General features: G+C 43.2%; 1 protein-coding gene across 1 annotated transcript in view; it reads right to left on the reverse strand.

Moving 5' to 3' along the window:
• The window catches only part of LOC130121066 (abl interactor 2-like), a 55,752-nt gene extending 31,425 nt beyond the window's left edge, over positions 1-24,327 (reverse strand). Inside the window, exon 1 of the mRNA XM_056289902.1 lies at positions 24,176-24,327. Within this exon, the coding sequence (XP_056145877.1) occupies positions 24,176-24,292 (117 nt within the window). The 5' untranslated portion in view covers positions 24,293-24,327. The remainder of the gene's footprint in view (positions 1-24,175) is intronic.
• Positions 24,328-26,026: the final 1,699 nt, after the last annotated feature.

The following is a 26,026-nucleotide window of genomic DNA, read 5'->3' on the forward strand; positions in this document are numbered from 1 at the left end:
AATCCTGGACCTTCTTGCTGCGAGACGACTGTGCTAACCACTGTGCCACCATGCCACAAAATGACACTATCAGTGGTGAAAAGCATTGGCCTAAGACTTGAGTGGCGATTCTACATTTTTCTGCATAAGCATTACAGATTTCAATATCCATAAAGTATCGTGTCAATTTCATAAGGTCATCTGGGTAAAAGAGGCGACAAACTGGCCAACCCTGCACCCTCTACTGTATAACACATCCCGGGACTTAAGGCTCCAGAGCAGGGAATCAAAATATTTTCTTATGACAAAAACCTAAAACCAGATATTAATTGGGCCATGGATTCCTATTCTGTCCTGAAATGTCTGTTGTTTACTGTGGATTACTGAATAACTGAATAAGAATCACGTCTCTGGTGGGGCTGAGACATGTACCATAGCCATGGAAAGTGAGTTCATGCTCTGATCGGAGTCTTGTTTCGTTGCGTTCTCTTATATTCTAACTTAAAGTGAATGACATAACAGTGAAATCAAACTCTTGATAATGTTGTGGGAACCCTCTCAACCCCTTAAAAGGACCACCCCAGACCCTTCCTGGCCAAATCATCTCTAATGTGGTTCAACACCAACCTTGCAGGTACTAGTCAAAAGTTATCGGCATACAGATAGAAGCCTAAAGGTTCAGTTGGCCAAATTCAAACATTAAAATAAGAATAAAATGTTCTTACATCCCTCCCTCCCCCACCAAAGGTCCTCCATTCCTCTCTCCATCTTTGCTCTTCTGCCCCCTTTTCCATATCTCCTTTCCTCCTCTCTCTATCCATCTCTGTCTGTCTCTCCCTCTCTCTCTTTCCCCATCTGTCTACTCCTCCTCAGACTCCTCTCTCTCACTTTCACTTCAAGTTCTCCTCTTTTTCCTCTCCCTTCTCCTGCTCTCAATTCCTCCCGTTATCTCTCCAACAATCCCTTCTTCTTTCTGTCACTCTCTCCTCCCATCTCAGCCCCCTACCTCCCTTCTGTGCCATCAGCCAACTGATGTTCTGTTAGTGTTGACCTAGTTGGAGGGCTGCCTCCTATGGCCTGGGGACAGGGCAGAATAGCACACACCCATAATACATACACACACACACACTCACACTCTCTCTCTCTCACACACACACACACACACACACACACACACACACACACACACAATCTCCCAAACATACCAACCAAATATAGGCATTTACACATGGCTGCTCAAATGTATGCACACTATGGTTGTTCACATTTTTAACACCACATTTATTAGGGCCTACAATATTCAGAAGCAACCGCTTGCAAATGTGTCCTTGTCCCACCTCTGTTAGTTGTTGGTACCATGTCCGACAAACTTTCAAGTGAGCCCCACTACCATCATGGGCAAGGACAGTTTAAACTTCAGTGTCACATCAACACTGTACATAGACAAAGCTAGCTAACTATGAACAGGCGTACTGATGTGGCCTGCTGATGGTTTCTTTATGAAGTTGTAAGTGTGGTTTTCCACAAAGTTTTATCCTTAGAAGGCACTAATACAGGGTTTACACGTGAGGAAAGAAATAAGAAATATACTGCTCAGGATAACATGAATTTATTTTACTGTTTCCCCAACAAAACATTATCACCATTTCCATTTCTTTATACTATGGCTATAAATTAATATAGCACTATCTATTGAACCATTCATTTTCCAAGCCGCTTATCCTAATTAGGGTCGTGGGATGCTGGAGCCTATCCCAGCAGTCATCGGGTGGAAGGCCAGTGACTGTGAATGAAATGAATGAATGAGTGGAAGGTTATCTATTGAACATTGCATCAAAACTGTGTTTCATTGCTCTTAGTGGAACGCTAGAGCAGCGTTGGGTTTCAGTGGCGAAGGAAGCAGAGACGGTCACTAAGCAATGATTGGTAGGTTGGTCTAGCAAATGGACAACCTACTGCATTCAAACGAAATAGAAATTAATTTGTGCTAAATCACATGTAGTGTTCTAAAACCTCATTTTTAAACTAAGCTGAGGTACACCAAGCCAAGGTGATCAAACCATCCATCTGATTTAAGTTTGCACAGAGCTTGCTCCCTTAGCATGCCGAGTCCATCTACACCAGTGGTTCTCGACCTTTTCGAGTCGCAACACCTCATGTGCACACACACACTCTGACTCTCACAGTCACACTTAATAAAACAAGGCAAATTACATCACTGGTACAGATGACGTAATGTACAAGCCATTCCCCTGTCCAAAATATGTTGTTTTATTTTTTTCTCCACAACCATCTGGCGACTCCCAGAAATTATTGCGCACGACCCCCTTGGGGGTCCCAACCCCCAGGTTGAGAACCGATGATCTACGCAACACTTTCAACAAACAGGATCCTCCAGCAAGCATGGTCTTTGTTGTCTTAGCAGATAAAGAACACAAGTACAGTAGGGCAATGAATTCAAGATAAGAACAAAGTATCAGTTCAGTACATCACAAACCACATTCAGCAGAGCCAGTGTGAGTGTGTGTGACAATTAGAGAAAGCGAGGACTCAGCCATGTGTGAACAGATATGAGTGTGCTGGACTATATCAAGTCAGTTTGAAGAACTAGTGAGTCGAACACAGAATGAAGGGAAGTGGACCAAAAGGAAAAACAAAAGGCTGTTCAGATGAAGGCGTTGGGGTAAGTCTCGGCTGTGCTGGCTAATCTTGGTGGTTTTACTTTAATATTTGTGTATGTAAATGTATCAAAGAAGCCAGGATTTCCCCATATAATGATTTGATTTATGCGAGTTGACATCCCAAATCAACAGCTGCCCAAGTAAAGGTGTTGGTGCTCAAACCTCAAAATTCTGCTTGACGTACCAAAAAAAGATGAAATGCTGTATAGCGCTAAAATGTGTGAACTAAAATGTGTCATGGACTAAAATGAGCATAATTAGTTGTACCTATTATGAAGCCAATAATGTTTTTTGAACATTCGATACTCCCCATATCTGAGTCAAACCGCTGGAAGTACCAGTATCTGAACAGTGGTCCAAAAGTCTCGACTCTGAACCACTCATCTGACACACACACCCACAATACATCTGCCCGCATCCACTTGAACTTTCATTTATGTGTGTGTCTGTGTGCCTTGAGTTAAAATGTTTCATACAAACACATGCCTCAATTCACTGGAGCACGCACGTGTACACACACACACACACACACACACACACACACACACACACACAGGAACCCATCCTTGTAAGGTAAAAGAAGTCTGCTGGCAGTTGGTGGCTGATCCCTTACTGGAAGAATAAGAGGTGACAGTCCATCCAGCTCTGTGTGACTCTGTGTGTGTGTGTGTGTGTGTGTGTGTGTGTGTGTGTGTGTGTGTGTGTGTGTGTGTGTGTGTGTGTGTGTGTGTGTGTGCGTGTGTGTGTGTGTGTGTACACACATTGTGAGAGCTCACCTAAAAGGAAACCATTGGGAGTAATCCTGAACTCCCAATACCACCACGCCTACCTCTGGCAGAGCTGGAGGGAGAGCAGCTGACAGCCACACCTGATTAACCACCACTTGCAGCTAGTCTGCAATCATGCTACACAAGCTAAAAAGACCAAGACTTTGGGGAGATTGTTTTTTAACAATACTTTAATTTTAAAAAAATTACAAAATGTTACAAAACATTAATAATAAACAGGATAAAACCTAACACGCGGGGATCGCCTGTTTGAATCCCCCTGTTACCTCCGGCTTGGTCAGGCGTCCCTACAGACACAATTGTCCGTGTCTGCGGATAGGAAGCTGGATGTGGGTCTGTGTCCTGGTCACCACACTAGCGCCTCCTCTGGTCAGTTGGGGCGCCTGCTCAGGGGGGAGGGGGAACTGGGGGGAATAGCATGATCCTCCCATGCGCAGCGTCCTCCTGGCGAAACTCCTCACTGTCAGGTGAAAAGAAGTGGCTGGCGACTCCACATGTATCGGAGGAGGCATATGGTAGTCTGCAGCCCTCCCCCGGATCGGCAGAGGGGGTGGAGCAGCGACCGGAGAGGCTCGGAAGTGTGGGGTAATTGGCTGGATGCAATCTGAGAGAAAAAGGGGGAAAAAAAAAAAAACTAACACGGTCAGGAACACAAGATTCATAGAATCCAAATCATCTCAGTGGACTCCCAAAGAGCAGCTCATCATCCACAACACAGCAAAGCACACTTTTATAACACCACACACTGCAAAAACTTGCTAGACCTTTCATCATTTTGTAATAATAAAAATCTTTTAACATTTTTACAAACACAAAAACAGCATCATCATCCCCATCTTTCTCCATTCTGTTTCTTCTGCTCAGATCCACGGCCATCTTTGCTCTCCCCAGGATGAAATTAAAAAGCTGGCATCTGACCTTGTTTTTCTGAGTACCTGTAGCCAAGAATGAACCCGGGTTTAGAAAAGACTTCCCCAAACAACCCAAAAACATTTTCCAGCAATGTAAAAAGTGGCAGCAGTCGACAAAATTCCATGAACCAATGAACAACAGCTTCACGATTAGTGCAAAATGGGCAATCATGGCTAACATCAGAATTAATGACAGAGACAAAAGCATTAACAGCCACGATACCATGTAAAACCCTCCACAGCAGGTCAGCAGCTCTTCTGATCAATGGTGGTTTGTAAAGTGCTCTCCACTCAGGTCCAACACTGTGACCCAGACTTAAGTGAGCTCTCCATGGAGTGTCAGTTTTACCATTTAATGTGTCCCTGTGCAGAACTTTCACAAACACTTTATACATTGACCTTCTATTTGGAGCTTTAAAAGAAAGCTCAAAAGGCTCAAAAGAGGTTGAATGAGTTCATCTGGATACAACTTTTATTGACAGATACGTTTCCTCACTCAACTAAGGGACATCTTCAGTCTAAAATCATTCAGCATGCATCAAGACAGATGAATTCTCTGAGGAATTCCCATTTAAAAAAAATATTTAAAAAAAAAAGGTCCTGTACAGTCCTTAAAATCTAGGTAAACATTCATTGAAGGGAAAACATCATTCTCATCAGGTTTAACAGAGCAATTATAATACCAATTCAAAAGTGTTCACTTACCACTTGTGAGAGCTTCTCTCCATCTATTAAGCACCAGAGTGGTAACACGAGTTGATCTCAGCTCAAAGCAGGAGGCAAGAGGAGCTGCATTGTCCATGTTTGGACCTGCAAGCTGAACTACATGTCCCAGAGTCACCATATTAGACACAGAACCGCCTGAGCAGAGTTGGCCCCACCTGACAGACTGCACTGAAACAGGTGTCATGTATGATTGGTTCCTGGAGCTGCCAGAACAAAGAGCTGTGTTGTCTCAGTCTCTCTTTTTTAACAAGTTCCACACCTTGAACAGTCAACAATAGAATTCAGGTAGTTCCTTGATGTTAAGCTGCTTTAAGTCCATCAAAAACAAAGATTTATTTGGTACCAGTCCTCCTAGCTGACTCAAAATGGTGCAATCCAGTAACCTCCACAGTAAATCAGTGGACAGCAAAGAAACCTTTGCAGGAACTGGAAATGGAAGGTAGCCCCCCTGCTGCTCAGGTGGCTCAGGCCCTGTCCTCCTTCAATCCTCGGCAGATACAGGATACTCTGAGGCACCCAGTGCAGTTTGTCCCAAAAGAAGTTAACAAGAAGAGCCTGGATCATGGACAGCAGGTCTGGTGGGGGGTCAACAACTGACAGGCGATGTCATAAAATTAAAGATACCAAATTATTAGTGATCAGGACTCAGCCTCTGCAGGACGTCTTGGTTAAAATCCACGTCCACTTTGCTAAACAACCTTTGACCTTTTCAAGAACATTTTCCCAGTTTTTAAGAACAACAGATTGATCATCTAAAAACGCCTCCTAAATATTTCAGCCCCACCACCACCCTCCAAATCAACCTCCCAGGCAAACTGAGCTTTTTCTCCCGTAGACCTCCAACACTGAGAGCTTCGTTTTTGATCCAGTTAATTTTGACTGAAGATATTAAGCCAAATTGGACAACATCCCTCACCAACATGTCAATATCCTGCTGACTGTTTGCCAGAATTACCAAATCACCTGCATTGGCTGACAACTTTAAGGGTGCATTACAACCTGGAATAGTTATACTCTGAAGGTCAGATCTAAGTTTGTATAGCAAAGGTTCAAATGCTAGGGAATACAACATGCCAGAGAGGGCACAGCCTTGTCTAATTCCACTTTGGATTTGAAAAGGAGCGCTCAAACCACCATTCATTGTCATCACACTTTGAATGTGATGATACAGAACCTTAATTTTGTTAATACAATCAGGAACAAAACCAAAGGCACTCAATGTGAGCCATAAATAGTCATGCTCAACACATTCCAAAGCTTTTTCCTGATCAATTGATATGATACCAGCTTTGAGGCCAAACAGCTTACAGATATCTAAAAAGTCTCGAATTAGAATGATGTTATCTGAAATCAACCTGCCAGGTACACAGTAGGTCTAGTCACAATGAATCATTTGTTCCATCACTTTACTCAGCCTAGTTGCTAACACTAACTAACAGTGACGCGGGCCTCCGGTTTTTAATGGACTGTAGATCACCTTTCTTGGGCAGTAAGGTAAGAACCACCCACCTGCAGCTTAGTGGCAGACGCCCTCCAGCGAGACTATCATTTAGCACTGCAAGCAGATCCCCCCTAACAACCAACCAGAAAGACTTGTAAAAGTTAACAGGTAGACCATCAAATTCCGGGAGCTTTCTCACTCGGCATACTCTGCAGAGCAGCATAGAGTTCATCAGAGGAGAGAGCTGCTTCCAATTCTACATTACTCTGCTGTTCAACCCCAGGGAGATCAGTATAAATGCTCTGAGACACTGCCTGCTCCTCTCTATGCTCACATTTAAACAGGTTACTGTAAAAACTGACAGCACATTAGGGTGTCCAAATTGGACAAAAATTACGTTCGATTATTCCCTCTAAAAAAAACGCATAGGTTCAAACCCACTCGAATATGTTTTTGCACATTATGTCCATAAGAGGGCAAACCAATACAATGAGAGACATAACTACTTGTATAGGTATATTTATTTCAATGTAAACATATATTTTAAAAGATCTGCATACCTACACATTACAAAAAAACAGCAAATAAAATAATGCCCTATACCATTAAACTTCATTTAAAGACCATAGGTTCTCCAATTTTTCCGTTTTCTGACCAAAATCCGAAGTATTTCCAAATGAGGCTTTTTACATCGTTCAGAGTGAAATTCCCTTTCTCTGTGGCTGACTTGGGTTGTGAACTCTCTGCCATCTTTACCACATGATTGTTGTTGAATTATTTGCTCATTTCAGCTTGACCTAAATTCCATTTTCAACCAATGAAAGTGACGTTATGTGACTCCTGTCCATCATGCTGCGTATTCAGTGCAGTGGCCAAGGCCCTCACAAGAATTCGCAAGGCAGACACCCGCGGTAGTACTGGGTTTGTTTTCACAAAAGAATATTAATTTTCAAACTCGAATTTCTGTTTTTTCTAACAATTCAGTTATATATTCGAATTTGGAATATTCTTTGACAGCCCTACAGCACACTTACAAACTGCAGTATGGTCAGTCAGCACCTGCCCAGTGCCAGATTTTAAACTGTGAATGAACCTCTTCTGTCCATTCTTACGCTCCAGACCAAAGAAAAAGTGTGATGGGACATCCATCTGGGCTACATTTTGAAAGTGGGACCTGACCAGAGCCCCCTGAGCTGAAACACCCTGCAGGTTAGTTAAAACAGACTGCTGCAAGTCTCTCAGTATGGTGTTGGTCTCCTGTGGCCTCAGCTAAGTCTGGGAGTTCCTCTACTTCAGACTCCAGAGCATTCACTGAACTCATTAAGATTTGTGTGACATCTCCGGATCGGCAGAGGGGGTGGAGCAGCGACTGGGACGGCTCGGAAAACAGGGTAATTGGCCAAGTACAACTGGGGAGTAAAAGGGGGAAAAATCCAATAAATAAATAAATAAATAAATAAAATGTAGTGGAATCAAAAGGACAATGTTTGTCTTTCAAATGTAGTGGAGTAAGAGTCATAAGTTTCCAAAAAAAATTAATACTGAAGTAAAGTACAGATACTGGAAAAATGTACTTAAGTACAGTACTCAGGTAAATGTACTTCATTACTTTCCACCCGTGTGTGTGTGTATATATATATATATATATATATATATATATATATATATATATATATATATATAGGTTATTCATCTGTTGCAGCGACGAGGACCATCTAGTCATCCTGTGATGGATAACTGATGACTTGCGCAATGATTAAAGTGAGGAAGAGTTGCGCATCATCAACCCCACTCTCTCGACCGAGACCACCTACTACCAGTGGCAAGACTAGCAAGACGACTGGCAATGGAGACGGATGCAGATTTTTCCTCAGGGTTTCTTCCTGAAGCCTTTCCCGTAGACGAGTATACCCGCAAGGTTGGAAATCAGAGTTGTCCTTCTCCTAGATTGGCTGCCAACCAAGGCTAATGAGTCCAATAGACCCAATCATCAGCTGTCAATATATATATTGACAGCTGATGATTGCTTATGGCATGAAACAGGCTTGTACTGTCTGATAAAGAATTTACTTGACTCACTGGATTATTTTGCTCCTTATTTGTTGAGCACTTACCCTACCATTGAGTGTTTCTTTTAACAAAGTCATATATATATACACTACCGTTCAAAAGTTTGGGATCACCCAAACAATTTTGTGTTTTCCATGAAAAGTCACACTTATTCACCACCATATGTTGTGAAATGAATAGAAAATAGAGTCAAGACATTGACAAGGTTAGAAATAATGATTTGTATTTGAAATAAGATTTTTTTTACATCAAACTTTGCTTTCGTCAAAGAATCCTCCATTTGCAGCAATTACAGCATTGCAGACCTTTGGCATTCTAGCTGTTAATTTGTTGAGGTAATCTGGAGAAATTGCACCCCACGCTTCCAGAAGCAGCTCCCACAAGTTGGATTGGTTGGATGGGCACTTCTTGCGTACCATACGGTCAAGCTGCTCCCACAACAGCTCAATGGGGTTCAGATCTGGTGACTGCGCTGGCCACTCCATTACCGATAGAATACCAGCTGCCTGCTTCTGCTCTAAATAGTTCTTGCACAATTTGGAGGTGTGTTTAGGGTCATTGTCCTGTTGTAGGATGAAATTGGCTCCAATCAAGCGCTGTCCACTGGGTATGGCATGGCGTTGCAAAATGGAGTGATAGCCTTCCTTATTCAGAATCCCTTTTACCCTGTACAAATCTCCCACCTTACCAGCACCAAAGCAACCCCAGACCATCACATTACCTCCACCATGCTTAACAGGTGGCGTCAGGCATTCTTCCAGCATCTTTTCATTTGTTCTGCGTCTCACAAACGTTCTTCTTTGTGATCCAAACACCTCAAACTTGGATTCATCCGTCCACAACACTTTTTTCCAGTCTTCCTCTGTCCAATGTCTGTGTTCTTTTGCCCATCTTAATCTTTTTCTTTTATTGGTCAGTCTCAGATATGGCTTTTTCTTTGCCACTCTGCCCTGAAGCCCAGAATCCCGCAGCCGCCTCTTCACTGTAGATGTTGACACTGGTGTTTTGCGGGTACTATTTAATGAAGATGCCAGTTGGGGACCTGTGAGGCATCTGTTTCTCAAACTAGAGACTCTAATGTACTTATCTTCTTGCTCAGTTGTGCAACGCGGCCTCCCACTTCTTTTTCTACTCTGGTTAGAGCCTGTTTGTGCTGTCCTCTGAAGGGAGTAGTACACACCGGTGTAGGAAATCTTCAATTTCTTAGCAATTTCTCGCATGGAATAGCCTTCATTTCTAAGAACAAGAATAGACTGTCGAGTTTCAGATGAAAGTTCTCTTTTTCTGGCCATTTTGAGCGTTTAATTGACCCAACAAATGTGATGCTCCAGAAACTCAATCTGCTCAAAGGAAGGTCAGTTTTGTAGCTTCTGTAACGAGCTAAACTGTTTTCAGATGTGTGAACATGATTGCACAAGGGTTTTCTAATCATCAATTAGCCTTCTGAGCCAATGAGCAAACACATTGTACCATTAGAACACTGGAGTGATAGTTGCTTGAAATGGGCCTCTATACACCTATGTAGATATTGCACCAAAAACCAGACATTTGCAGCTAGAATAGTCATTTACCACATTAGCAATGTATAGAGTGTATTTCTTTAAAGTTAAGACTAGTTTAAAGTTATCTTCATTGAAAAGTACAGTGCTTTTCCTTCAAAAATATGGACATTTCAATGTGATCCCAAACTTTTGAACGGTAGTGTATATATATATATATATATATATATATATATATATATATATATATATATATATATATAAATGTGTGTGCTTTCACAATCCAGTTGACTGAGGTGTGCATAAAGAGATAGACTTATTCACACAGACAACCCCAAGAGACAGAGATGCATAAATGTGAATTGGTTATAATGATGCACTGGATGTTGTACCTGGTTTACATAAGACCTAAGTGGACTTGGTAGTAGTTTGCATTTACTTAAAACATTGCATGTGTTCATACCCAGGAACTGCCAAGCACAACCATAGTCTGTGATGCCTTGCTCAGGAGCATTTCCAAAACAGGTGCTGCTGATCGTTTGCTTCCCATATTATCCCAGCCGGCCAGGGGGTTTCAAGTATGGCTGCTTGAATGTGGCGACACTGAAAATGTCCCCTACATTGCAAGATATTTTGATCACAATTATCATCATTTGAATAATTTGTTGCTCTTTATTCTAGTATATAAATATTACCAGATATAATAGACAGTCTGAGAGAATTTTTTTTGTCAGTATTGGCAAAAAAGCTTGAGTATTTATTGTCAGTACTCTGCGATTATTAGATGTGGAAAATAAAACAGTAAATTGTGATTGTACATTTATTGCACAGCCCCGGTTACAAACTGTCAGTTTTTTTATCACTTTATAAATCCTTAGGCTGGCATTGTGAGTGAGGCTAAAACAAACAGTGTTAAGGTGGGGAATTGATGGTTCTCTAACTGGACGCCAGGTTGCCATGGTTTGTAACTCTACAAATAATGTGGAGGGACGACGCCCACAAGTGAAAAGTGGAGGATGACCACAGACAAACACAAATACTGGCCAACACACATGCACAAGGAATGCACACACAATCATGCAGCTCTATTCAAAATCAAAGACACAAGACATACACACACTCCCATTCATAGAGACGTCCTAACATGGATGCATATCGGCGAATTCATAGAACGAACACACACACACACACACACACACACACACACACACACACACACACACACACACACCGACACACACACACCAACACCCTCTTTCACACTCTCACTCACCCACCCACACACATTACACACACACACACAGAGCCCAATAAAATCCTTTCCAGCCTCCTGCAGTGGTGCCATGTGTTTCCAATAAGCAGTAGGAGGTACTGTGGAGTAACATTCCAGCTATCTCTACTGACTGTTAAACACTACCGGCTGTGGGCGACCCAGAGGGTAAAAGACAGGACAGCATCATGATGTGGGGGTGGGGCATATGCTACATGGCCCCCAGTTCAGGCCCCCCCCACCTCTAAATGGCTCTTTAATTACATGTTTTGTGCTTCCCATCAAATCCAAACCAAAGTGATTCTGTTCATAAAAATCTGTGGGTTGGGTTATTCCTAAAATCATCCAACGGGAGGTAAAGAACCAACAAACCAACAGAGTGACACCCCTAGAGCTACTGGTGATGCAATATCTTTACACAGAAAAGGACTCGGTGCGATTGAGACCTGCCGACAAAAGGGCTTGGACCTTTGTCTTGCAACTGAAGGACGGTGTCTTTCATTGACAGCCAGTTTCTAAGAGATAGGAAAAGTGAATACTGTAGATATCTATTTAATGTTTATTTAGGAGTATTAACCCTAACATGCATGTCTTTTTTGATGGCAGGGGAAACCAGAGCACCCGGAGAAAACCCACCACAGACATGGGGAGAACATGCACACTCCACACAGAGGACAACCTGGGATGACCCCCATGGTTGGACAACCCCGGGGTTTGAACCCAGGACCTTCTTGCTGTGAGGCGACAGTGCTAACCACTGTGCCACGGTGCCACCATTTCTTCATGAATTTAATGTTTAATTAGCCTAACCTAAATTTGATGCCTGGTCTCTAAGCACGACTAGATCTCGTTCTTGCTCTTCTTATGTCTAATAGTGCTAGGCAATAAGGAAATTAGTATTACCATGGCCTGGCAGCCTGTCCAGGGTGTCTCCCCACCTGCCCAACCAATGACTGCTGGGATGGGCTCCAACATCCCCGCAACCCTGAGAGCAGGATAAGCGGTTTGGATAATGAATGGATGGATGATACTCATAGGGAATTTTACATATCAATATATATCACATTATCTGCTTATATATTCATCCATCCAGCCATCCATTATCCAAACCGCTTATCCTGCTCTCAGGGTGGCGGGGATGCTGAAGCCTATCCCAGCACATATAAGAATCCAGCTGAATTTAACCATGTTGAACTGATTGGAAATGTTAAAGCCAAAACTAGTTTTGATATACTACTCCCTGAAATATTTCAGACTTCATGGTGTGGGAAATTTACAGTAAGAGTTTCTCATCATCATCAATTTAGAAAACAAAATTGTGCATAACATAATATCCAATTTCTTCCTGATACAATACCATTAAAAGATGATAAAGGAGGATATTGATTTGTTGTCCAGCTCCATTGTCCATTTGAGAAAAAAACTTGCAGATTAAGGCATGAAAGCTGCGGGGAACGACAACATCTTTTATCTCATCTCATCTCATCTCATCAGCCACTTCTCCGGGGTTGGGTTGCGGTGGCAGCAAGCTAAGCAGGGCACTCCACACGTCCCTCTCCCCAGCAACACCCTCCAGCTCCCCCTGGGGGATCCCAAGGTGTTCCCAGGCCAGATTGGACATGTAATCTCTCCAGCAAGTTCTGGGTCTACCCCAGGGTCTCCTCTCAGTTGGACTTGCTCGGAAAACCTCCAAAGGAAGGCGCCCAGGAGACATCATAATCAGATGTCCGAACCATCTCAACTGGCTCCTTTCGATGCAAAGGAGCAGCAGCTCTACTCCAAGCTCCCTCTGGATGTCCAAGCTCCTCACCCTATCAAACTGGTCTGGTTTGATAATAGTTTAAGTTTTGAGCAGCACACTACAAAGCTTGTACAATCATGCTTTTATTATCTTAGAAATATTTCAAAAATACAATTTATGTTAACTTTTAAAGACAAAAAGACCAATTTTTACATCTCTAATTAGGGCTGAGCCCAGACACCCTATGGAGGAAACTCATTTCAGCCACTTGTGTCTGCAATCTCACCCTTTCGGTCATTACCCAATGCGCATGACCATAGGTGAGGATTGGAGCGAAGATTGACTGGTAAATTGAGAGCTTTGCCTCCCGGCTCAGCTCCTTCTTCACCACAACGGTCCAGTACAACGTCCGCATTACTGCTGATGTTGCACCAATCCGCCTGTCAATCTCCCGCTCCATCCTACCCTCACTCATGAACAAGACCCCGAGATACTTGAATTCCTTCACTTGAGGCAACTCATCCCCAACCTGGAGGGAGCAATCCACCATTTTCCAGTGGAGAACCATGGCCTCAGACTTGGAGGTGCTGACTCTCATCCCAGCCATTTCACACTCAGCTGCAAACTGCCCCAGTGCATGCTGGAGGTCGCATTCTGATGTAGCCAACAAAACCACATCATCTGCCAAGAGCAGAGATGCAATTCTGAAGTTCCCAAAGTGGACACACTCCTTGATCAAATCTGTTTTTTGTTATAGTCCTTAGTGTCTTCAATTATCATTTTCAATTTTACCATCCTATTTATCATTTATTGCTTTGCCATCTGCTTTCTGGAAAGTGCTGTACTTCAAGACAGTCCTCCTTTTTAAACAGACTTGGCATGACTGATACGAAGAGGACTTAGATGACCATCGTTGTATGCGTGCGCCACCTCCACTCAGTCTGAGCATGCTACCATGTCTTCATTCACACCTCTATTTTCCTCCTGGAAGGGAGGCAGGCAGGGACAATGGCGGAAAAAGGAAAGGAAATCCCTTCATTCGCCTTCTCGTGTGTGTGCGTGTGTGTGTATACATATGTGTGTGTATATATGTGTATGTGTGTCTGTGTGTGTGTTTAAGAAAGAGAGAATTTGGGGGTGAGGGGGGGATGGAGCAGTAGTAGTAGTATTGGCAGTGGACCGGATGTCTCTGTTTTAAGTTAAGGTTAAGAATGCTCTTATGTAAGGACAGAATGTACCATGACAGAGAGAGAGAGAGATGGGGGTGAGAGAGACAGTCCTACAGACAGTAAGATATACCTAAATAGTTCAATGAGTAAAAGACAAAGAAACTGAGTCACAAAGTGGGAGATGGAAAAAGGGAGAAAGAGGGAGAGGGGGGGAAAAGAAGAGGCAGAGAGAGAATGAATTGTCATAGACAAAGAACGATGAAGAGAGTGGGAAACAATTGCTAATTGAAATGTTTTCATTTGGTTCAGTGCTTAATCAATATTCATTGAAATTTAAAAGGATAATTCCTTCTTTTTTTTTTTTTACAACTTGGGTCTAATTTTCATAGTTTTTGTCATCGTTCATATTAAGATATTTTTCTCACCAGCTTCATGGTAAGTAAAATTTGAATCTGGGACTACTGCTGGACAAAGCTTTACAACAGCATCGATTGGTGTCGCAGAATATGATCCTTAAAGTACCCCTCCAGACACGTGTTAAAATTTAAAAATACTCTGAGACGATTAAAATATTGTTTATCCTACATAAAAAGTTTTTTTTTAAAAACTCTGAAAAGGGGCTGGAAGCACATCTACTCTTTCTTCCTCATTGAACAAATTCAGGATCTATGAATATGCAACTATCACAGACCCCGCCCACCACCACTGCTTGAAAGAGCAGTGGCATCAAGGTGGCTAGCATTAGAGCAAACATCGGAGAGATCTGGTGATACATGTTTGAGCCTCAGTCAGACCCAGACTCTGTGGTGCACCAAAATCGGCGACTAGCATATCAGAATGGTAAGCGTAGTTAGCATCTTTCATTAGTTTATGGTGTTTGTTAGCTTATAACAGGCAGTGAGTGACACAGCAGTGGTTGTGAAACACACAATAATATCTGCACAGACGTAACAAGTCTGCGACGGGCCCCAATGCAAGATGGTCAAAGCGGGCCACAGCTTGCCCATCACAATCAGACGTAACATAACGTCATGTCAGTAGCGAATGAAAGAAGTGAAAGCACACAGCTTTAAAATGACCAGCAACGTCAAAATGCACTGCACAGTTGAAGCTAAATGAAATTATTACTAGGAGATTGCCATGCTACAGAAGAGGAGTCATAATAGTAAGCCAAAAATGGTGATAGACTAGCCTACTTTAAGTCTGGTTTCAGACCACCATAACAGATGAAAACAATCGGTGACAGCACACCTTGACACATATGAAAACCTAACTCGATGTCGCAGCACCTGAACACAGATGAAAACATTACTGGTAACAGCACACCCGCACATTGACAACATTACTAATGTCTGTGCATAGGCCGTATGAACACAAAACACGCATGTAGGTTGATTATTAGTCAAATAAATAATAAACAAGGGTCACATTTTATTTTACGGTACACTAATAAGATGTATCAAGCGATGTATCAAGCTGTACTGCTTGCATATTTCAGTGTCTCTGCTTTGTCATCCATTTTTGCCAGGAGTTCAGATTTAAAAACGTTTAGAGAATTCAGGGGCAGCCGGGATCCGCTGCAGATGGGACATGAACGAGGGACTCCCGCACCACGGGCAACTACGTTAACCAGTCGACTAAAGGGTCCAACCCGTTAGCCAAGGGCTAGCGAGTCTATTCATCTGTGGTCATTACACTACCCCCCTCCACGCTTCAGCATATCAGCTCCGTCAAGCCTCTGGGTGCATGCGCTTCCGGCGGCCTCACCATCCCACTTCTGACAACTACTACTACTACTTTTGGCTGCTCCCGTTAGGGGTCGCCACAGCGGATCACCCGTTTCCATCCCTTCCTGTCCTCTGCATCTTCCTCTGTCACACCCGCCACCTGCATGTCCTCTCTCACCACATCCACAAACCTCCTCTTTGGCCTTCCTCTTTTCCTCTTCCCTGGCAGATCCATATTCAGAATTCTTCTCCCAATATACCCAGCATAGTCCATGGAGATTCCTTGCTGATCTCGTCTGTCAACCTGTCCATCACCATTGCAAACAAGAAAGGGCTCAGAGCCGATCCTTGATGTAATCCCACCTCCACCTTGAACTCATCTGTCTTTCCAATCGCGCACCTCACCACTGTGCTGTGAGTCTACAGCTTGTCAGAGATACCATGGACTCTCAGTACCACTAAAGACTAGGATTCTATACTGTATGTCCTCTGTTAGCTCATCAGGACAACATTGAGCATATCTAAAAGCAGACTACTACTACATTAGGCTGCTCCCGTTAGGGGTTGCCACAGCGGATCCTCCATTTCCATCTCTTCCTGTCCTCTGCATCTTCCTGTCATGCCAGGTGCAGGTGGCATGTCCTCCCTGCACCATAAACCATATCCATAAACCTCTTTTGTCTTCCCCTTTTCCTCTTGTCTGGCAGCTCTATATTCAGCATCCTTCTCCCAATATACCCAGCAACTCTCCTCCACACATGTCCAAAACCATCTCAATCTTGCCTCTCTTGCTTTGTCTCCAAACCATCCAACCTGAGCTGTCCCTCTCTTCGTCACTCTCAACAAAAATCTTAGCATCTTCAACTCTGCCACCTCCAGCTCCACCTCCTGTCTTTTCATCAGTGCCACCATCTCCAAACCATACACCATAGCTGGTCTCACTACCATCTTGAAAACCTCCCCTTTAACTCTTGCTTGTACCCTTCTATCGCAAGTCACTCTTAACACTCTTCTCCACCTACTCTACCCTGCCTGCACTCTCTTCTTCACCTCTCTTCCTCACTACCAGCTACTTTGAACAGTTGACCCCAAGTATTTAAACTCACCCACCTTCGCCACCTTTACTCCTTGCATCTTCACCATTCTACTGTCTTCCCCCTCATTCACGTATATGTATTCCATCTTGCTCCCACTGACTTACTTTCGTTCCTCTTCTCTCCAGTGGATACCTCCACCTCCCCAGGCTTTCCTCAACCTGCTCCCTATTCTCCCTACAGATGTCAATGTCATCAGCAAACATCATCGTCCAAGGAGACTCCTGCATGATCTCGTCCGTCAACCTGTCCATCACCATTGCAAACAAAAAAAGGGCTCAGAACCGATCCTTGATGAAATCCCACCTCCACCTTGAACCTTTCCGTCATTCCAACTGCACACCTCACCACTGTCAGACTGCCCTCAGACATATCCTGCACCACTCTTACATACTTCTCTGCCACTCCCGACTTCCTCGTACAATACCACACCTCCTCTCTCAGCACCCTGTCGTATGCTTTCTCTAAATCCACAAAGACACAATGTAACTCCTTCTGGCCTTCTCTATACTTCTAAATCAACATTATCAAAGCAAACATCACATCTGTGGTGCTCTTTCATGGCATGACACCGTACTACTCCTTGCTAATCATCACCTCTCCTCTTAACCTAGCTTATATTACTCTTTCCCATATCTTCATGCTGTGGCTGATCAACTTTATACCTCTGTAGTTGCTTCAGCTCGGCACATCCCCCTTATTCTTGAAAATTGGTACCAGTATGCTTCTTCTCCACTCCTCAGGCAACCTCTCACTTTCTAAGATTGTGTTAAACAATCTAGTTAAAAACTCCACTGCAAACTCTCCTAAACATCTTCATGCCTCCACAAGTATGTCATCTGGACCAACTGCCTTTCCACTCTTCATCCTCTTCAAAGCTGCTCTCACTTCCTCCTTGCTAATCCACCGCATTTCCTGATTCACCATCCCCACATCATTCAAACTTCTGTCTCCCTCATTATCTTCATTCATCAGCCCCTCAAAGTACTCCTTCCACCTTCTCAACACACCCTCCTCACTTGTCACCACATTTCCATCTCTATCCTTAATCACCCTTACCTGCTGCACATCCTTCCCAGATGGTCCTTCTGTCTTGCCAGTCGGTACAAGTCTTTTTCTCCTTCCTTAGTGTCTAACCTCTCATACAACTCACCTTATGCCTTTTCCTTTGCCACCTCTCTCTTCGCTTTACACTGCATCTCCTTCTTCTCCTATCTACTTTATTATTCTCTCTATCCCACTTCTTCTTTGCCAACCTCTTCCTCTGTATACTTTTCTGTTCTTCCTCGTTGCACCACCAAGTCTCCTTGTCTTCCTTTCTCTGTCCTAATGACTCACCAAGTACCTTCTTCTGACACCAATGTAGCGAAATCAGGGGTCAGCCAGATACCGCCGCAGCCGGGACGTGAACCCGGGTCTCCAGCACCACAGGCTACTACTTTAACCAGTCGACTAATGGGCCCGACCCGTTAGCCAAGGGCTAATGAGTCTATTCATCCGTGGTCATTACAAAAGCAATTGCCAAAAGTATAGCTGATTGACCTGGGTCTGCTGGGTTCACACCCTCTGCATATTTAGTCACCTTAGCATTCTCCCTCAGATCCGGCATCTTGTGAATTGGAAATAACCAAAGCCGAATAAAAACTCAAGTTCTCACGGTATAAAGTCGCACACTCAGCTTAAAAAAAAAACAACAACAGCAAAACCATGTTATGTGTGTGGAGGTTGGACTCGTTGACAAATATAAAGGTCAATATGGGGGAGCCCAGAAAAGAATGTCTACATCTCTTCAAGACTTAACCAGAAGTCCAGCAGTCGGCCATTTGCTGCTAAAAACCTTCAAGGTAACTATTTAACAAACAGCAGGGGAAGGATGAAAGGAAATCAATAAACTTTTTGGGAGATTTAAATCTGTAAAAAGCTAGAAAAGAGGGAATTAATATGAATCTGTAAGAGTTTTCTCACATGCAGTCTTTCCCTGAAATGTTTAGGAACACTTCTAGCATGGGGTCTTATGTGAATGGGAGCAGGGATCGATATTCAGGGAAATTTGTACCACTAATTTCTCACCTCAAGACCATGCAACATTTCAGGGAAATTGCCGGTAAGACTGTTGTGAATGAAAGCAGTAACATTGCAGGGAAGCTCAGTAAAAGGTTACCTCCGTCTGATGAAAGACATTTCATGTGGAGCAAGCGAAAGAATCTGTGCGAGTGACTCCGCTGAATCTGCAGCGGTTGCCTTGCCTCGCAGGTGATTTGATAACTGCAATACGTTCTTTTTTTTTTCAAGAATTAATTGAAACTGGACAGATTCAGAAACAACATTTACGTTGAATATAAAACTACAATACAAGAACAATGGCACTGAACAAAAATAGCTCCTCGCTCGTCATGTTGGTTACACGTACATCCAGACTTGGCCCCATCTTCTTCTTCTTCTTTTGTTTAGTTTTATGGCGGTTGGCATCCACCCACAAGTGTTTCATTAACACCATCTAAGGACAGTCCCTTGCCCCATCTATTCCGGCATTGCCGTGGCATGTGTGAAAAGGCACAAGATGGAAATGTTCCTGAATGTAGTAGCCGCATGTGTGAATAGTGAAAATCACTAGCTGTGCCTGAAAGGTTATCCCAGAAATGTACCAGGAACAGTGTGTGTGTGTGTGGGGGGGGGGGGGGGTTGAAGAAAGGAAAGGAGAAGCGCATTTCACAATAATAGATCTAATGAGGAAGGATGGAGGGATTTAGCCAGGAGGAAGGAGAAGTGAAGACAAGAAAAAAACAGAGAGAAGCTTGGGACAACAGTACTGAAAGGAGCAATTAAAACACAGGGTTAATGACACCCATTATGGCTGAGTTTATAAAGACAAATACATTAATGATCAATGTAAGCTTTAAGGGTAAAAAATAGACCCTGAATGCCCAGACAACAGGTTTCTTTACTCCAGAGTGCCTTAATTTCTTTATTTTGTTGTCATTTTCAATCAAATCCAATACTTTATTCAATACCAGAAAGTTGAATCAGTTCATCTGCACACTTTTATTGGGAGACACGTTTCACCACTCGTCTAAGTGACCTCTTCAGTCTCAACTGACTGCAGGTCTCTCCACCCTTATAAACAACACATTTGGGGTGGGGAGAACTGCAGTCAGTTGAGACTGAAGAGGTCACTTAGATGAGGGGTGAAACGTGTCTCCCAATAAGTGTGCAGATGAACTGATTCAACTTTCTGGTATTTCCTTACTTGGATTACTGAGCATGCATCAAGATACTTTCTTCAAGGTTGTTAATGGTTTAACCCTGCGTTTATCCAGGGAAACTCAGGTCCAGTTTATTTGGGCTATAAACTGAATTCCCAAATGAGCACAATCGGTGGTAGGCTACTTACTGCATTGGCTACTGTATAATTCTTGACATAAAACAGGAAAGCTGACTGAGCACACAGACCCGGGTCTTCCTCAGCACCTCCTTGCATCACATTCCCCCTTGGGATCCAACCCATTTACAAAAAAATGCTCTCTCAGCTTCACCATTCTTTATTCCGCATTCACATGGCTCCACGTGTTGACACCTATAAACAAACTGACTCACAACAAAAACAATAATCATCATGAATTATTTTCAAGTGCTGAAAATGACTGGTCGCTGCTGATGATATGCTGGTACGTAAAATTTAGGCTGATGACGTCTAAAGTCACTTTCACCAACAGCAAGGCTAAGTAGGACTTAGAAGGGGTCAGCACTAAATCCAATATTTAGCCTATAACACAGGATCAGCTCTACTATTGGATTATCGGAAAGCTCAAAGCTAACCAGTCATCTGTTACCAGAAAAAAAAATAGGCCAAACTGTTTTGGGGGAATGTCCATCCCGTGTTGAGCGAGCAAAGCTTGACTTATGCTAAGACATCTGCATGTTTGCGGACGTGTTTGTGCTGTATTAATGCTGATGTGCACATGATTGTTTGCCTATACTGCATAAAAGTCAGTTTTGTTGTCAACTCCTCCGTCTCTGCTACTGTTTCGTTTTCGTGTTGATGCCGATCAGTTTGTATGATGCGTAGGCCCACAGACATTGTCAACGTGTTGTCGAGACGTTGGCAGCATACATGTCTGCTTCTTTGCGAGCCTTTGCATGCTTCGGTTACCCAGAATCTCCTCTTTTGTGTTACAGGGCAAAGCTATTTCATGTGTACCTACAGGAAAGCCTGTTTCAGCTCTATGTCCTGACTAACCATTTTTTGCCCTCCTGTGGGCAGACCTTTGACTTTGTAGTAGAAACCTGATTTTGTATGAAAAGCAAAATATCATAGCACTTGTATATTTGTATACTTTGTATATTGTGAAAACAAGGAAAACTGAAAACGGGACTAGGTAATACTACACAATTAATCATGTAAATACATTGCACATCCACAGAGTGTGCAAAAAAAGTCAACTAGTTTGGCCAACAAGCCGGTGCTCACTGCAGAGCTGGAATCAAATGCAGCATTTTTTTGTTCAAAAAAATGCCCTACCGGTCATAAGAACCACCCACATTACAAGCAAAGTCAGCTTCGTTTGGTTCTGTGGTAGAACCTACGATAAAGACTAAGCCCTGTGTAGGAGGGGTCATGTGGCCCTGCTAATGAGCAACACCCTGTTGGGTGCTGCGATGGCTCAATGGTTAGCGCAGTTGCCTCACAGCAAGAAGGTCCTGGGTTCGAACCCAAGGCCGTCCCAGGTCCTTTCTGTGTGGAGTTTGCAAGTTCTCCCCATGTCTGCGTGGGTTTCTTCCGAGCACGCCGGTTTCCTCCCACCATCAAAAAAGACATGCATGTTAGGGTTAATACTCCTGTCTGTTCCCCTGACCAAGGCAATAGGAAATAGGAAGAAATAACTGGAGTTGGTCCCCAGGTGCTGCACGGCAGCTGCCCACTGCTCCTAGCTACACAGCTAGGATGGGCTAAATGCAGAGAGTAAATTTCATTTGTATGTATGTGCAAAATGACTAATAAAGAGTATTCTATTCTATTCTATTCTATTCTATACTGTTCCTTGTTGTGATCTTTAGAGTAGAAGAAATGTTGTGAAACCTCTGAAGTGTCATCATCGACCATCTGATTCATGTTGGGCACTTATGTCATGGCATTACACCAGTCTAGACTAGTCTGTCTGTCTGACCCGTATTTCTGCCTGCTAGGCTGTGAGTCTCTGTCCTCTTGCCTAGCTGTGTTGTCTGTCTGCTTGCCAATACTTGTCTTTTTATCTGCCTGTTCTTGACGGTCCATCTGACAGCCAGTCATTCAGTCAAACAGGACAACTGCATGACTGACAACAGTCTATCCTGGTGATTGACAGACTTTAAAAAAAACTCAATGATATAAGACATCATCTGAGTTACAGTTCTTCGCCCACACAGACAAGCAGGGCAACAAAAATGTGATTATATTTATAAAATGATGAGGGAGGGAAAAAAAAAATCTTTCCTCTTTCCCCTTCCTTATACCAAACAGGTGTCTGCTCTGTTTGGCGTCACTTGAAAAGGAACACAGTTGTCCAGAGCAGCTTGTGAGTGGGCAGGGGACCCAATCTCACACTCACACACACACACACACACACACACACACACACACACACACACACACACACACACACACACACACACACACACACAGACAGAGAGCTCTACTGTTATCCCTCAGCACACAAGACTCAAAGTAGGGTGAAACAATGAAAGCTCAGAACATACTAGCTATCTAGCAAAGCCTACACAATAATGATCATCCTGTATATCAGTGGTATCAAACTGGGGTTCAGGGACCTGAGACCCTCAGGGGTCGAAAACGGTGTTCCAGGGCATGTCCTACGAAATGAAGACTACTTTAGCTTCATTCACTAGAAGTAAAGAAAGGAAAAACCAAGACAGAACGTCTGTAGGTCTACTATAATCGCTCCGGCTTTTGTTAACTCCCAACTTCCAGCATAACGTCATCTTTTCCTTGATTCCTGTCTGACAGAGCTGTATGGGTCAACAATACCCAGCATATTATGACACTACTTTGGATTCTTTTGACAGAAATGAGTTTGGTACCACTACTTTGTCATTTACTCACGATGTAGGAAAATGACACCTCCTCAAATACCCAGTGAAATACAAGTGAAAAATTAGCCATTCATCAAGTTTCTCAAGTCGTTGGTTAGCTTTTGTTAGATTTTACAAAGAAGAAAATGTGATGTGGAGGCAATTTTGACAAGTACCGCTGATTATGTAGACTGTTAGCTAAGAACAACACGTAGGATTAACTATTCATCCATACAATCAATTTCATTTCTGAGTTTTTCCAAGCTTTTCATCTGAAATATTTGAATAACATTATTGCTTTAGTGTACTAAACGTCTACATCCCTACCAACAGTCCCCCACCACCACCAAACACACACACTTGCTTTTTTGTTTTCTGTAGCTCCCCAAGAGAAAACTGAATTTGATAGGGCTGCTATACAATAAATCCAATAGTATAATCCTACTTGATTTGTGGACAAGTTCGTGTGTCTCTGATGCCAGCCTGAAATGTTGTGAGTGCAGCAAGGGACACTTGCACAGTGCAGATGACAGCTGACACAACAAGCAAGCACCTCATTTCCAACAGATTTCCATGGACTCAACTGATTTAATATATAGTGAACAAACCCACATCAGCCTTTCCAGAGGGGGGGTGGGGAGGTCACACAGACAGATTTTGCGAGTAACATTTTGTCCTTATGGAAACCACTTTTTGGCTACTTAGCTGGCTAGAAAGCAGTTTTATAACAGACGTTAGCAAGCGTTACCACATCAAAATCCCCGTTATATCAGGTATTGTGCATAGCTTGGGCGTCGTCTTGTTAAGCAGGTGTAACGGCAGGTTTTGTGCAAGATCAAACCTGCCCCCCCCCCGTGTTTTACGATCGGAAAGCCGACGTTAGTTAGCTCTCGTTAGCCGGTTAGCCCACTAAAGCCAAGCCATCCACTCCACTCTCCCAACAACCGCTCCTCGTAAGGAGCAAAGCCACAGCTGTCACTTCTACACTTGGAGCAGAAATATCTGGCGTGTACCTGGACATAGTTGCTTTCGCAGTACTCCGCGACCCTTTCCAGGTTTGTGAAACTGTCCAGCAAAGCTCTCCGGCCAGCAGGAATCTCCTCCTCCAGAAGCATTTGTAACTCCGCCATCTTTACATGGTTTTTACTACTACGGCAAACTAACGGTGCACGGGCTGGATGTATGTATGTATTACCAGCGCTCCCCTCAGTGCAGGAGCAGAGAAGGAGCGCAACTTCCTCCACCTCCTCCTCCGCCTCCCTTTCCTCCTCCTCCTCCTCCGCCACTCCCCTTCCCTTCCTTTCTCCCTCTCAGCCGCAAGCCTCCGCAGGAATCACTACTCCCTCCCCGAAACCCGACTCTGTCCAGGATCCACCGTCTCTCTCCATTCCGCTAATAATGTCATAACCCGTATTCATAACTTACTGATTTACTCCTTTGTTAGACGCCCCCACCCCCCCGAAGCGAATTAATTTCGCTTGGTCCATGGGAGACTTGCTTGATTTCGGATGGAAGGCTGCTGGTGACAACGCTGTTGTCAACGATGAAGTGTGCACAGCTTGGTAAAATGTACTGCAACATCCATCCATCCATCCATCCATCCATCCATCCATTATCCAAACCGCTTATCCTGCTGTCAGGGTCGCGGGGATGCTGGAGCCCATCCCAGCAAGAAACTTGTATTACTTAACTGTCTCTTAACGGACCACAGGTTGAGTGTGCAGGTTTCTTCGCAGCCACCATCAACGCAGGTGGCGGACCCATTTTGTCCTCCGCCGCGGCTGAAGAAAACCGATTCCGTTCACCATGACTGTTAACTGCAACGTAAACTGACTTTTTATTGCATATTTCTTTTCCAGCTCGCGAGTTTTTAAATGTGTCCGTTACTTTCCAATGTATAGCACTTTGAGCTCAATCTCATGTAGAAAAAGCTATGTGAAGTTTTTATTATTATTATTATTATTATTATTATTATTATTATTATTATTATTATTATTATTGGCCCTGTGATGGACTGGCGGTCTGTCCAGGGTGTCTCCCCACCTGCCGCCCAATGACTGCTGGGATAGGCTCCAGCATCCTCGCGACCCTGAGAGCAGGATAAGCGGTTTGGATAATGATGGGTGGATATTAGCAGTAGTAGTAGCAGTAGTAGTAGCAGTAGTAGTAGTAGTAGTAGTAGTAGTAGTAATAGTAGTAGTATTACTCCACTGCTGCAGTGCTTTTGTTTGTTGAACAATGGAAAATCTGTTCAAATTCAACAAGGTTAAAGCTGCTCTACAGCGAATCGGTGACCAACTGTAAACTGTTGTTATACTGGGCAACTCTAAGTGTGTCGAACTGTATGGCTGCAAGGCTGAGATGTGCTTAAAGTAAACTGCTTTTCACGAAAAAAAACTTTTGTTAAATAAAGGTAATTCGAAAAGTACATGTTGGGCTGCTTTCTTTCACATATTGAGAAAAGCCCACGAAACAGAGTAAATTATGATAGGTAAATTATGGTTTTGACGTGATATCGCCTCATATTCCTCGTCATCGACTCAATCTAGTTGAGTTGTAGCTGCTGTAATGAAAAGTTCAGAACAGAATTAAAATACTAACAGCTGGAGTTACGTATTTTGTGTATTTAGAAGAATACTGACATCTTGTGGTGAAAATGTGTAACGACATTATTAGACAGTGAGGTACCGTATGTGTTTCTTTATTTACAAACTCCCATCCTGGGATAGAAATCACTATATGAGTAAAAACAAATGCGGAGTAAAAATTGCTATGTAACACTTATTACAAAAACATGTTATTAAATGACAACAAAACTGATTTAAAACTCAGTATACAATAACAAGACGAAAAGAACAAGAGTT

This window comes from Lampris incognitus, chromosome 11 (genome assembly GCF_029633865.1).
Source record: "Lampris incognitus isolate fLamInc1 chromosome 11, fLamInc1.hap2, whole genome shotgun sequence".
Classification (NCBI taxonomy): Eukaryota; Metazoa; Chordata; class Actinopteri; order Lampriformes; family Lampridae; genus Lampris; species Lampris incognitus.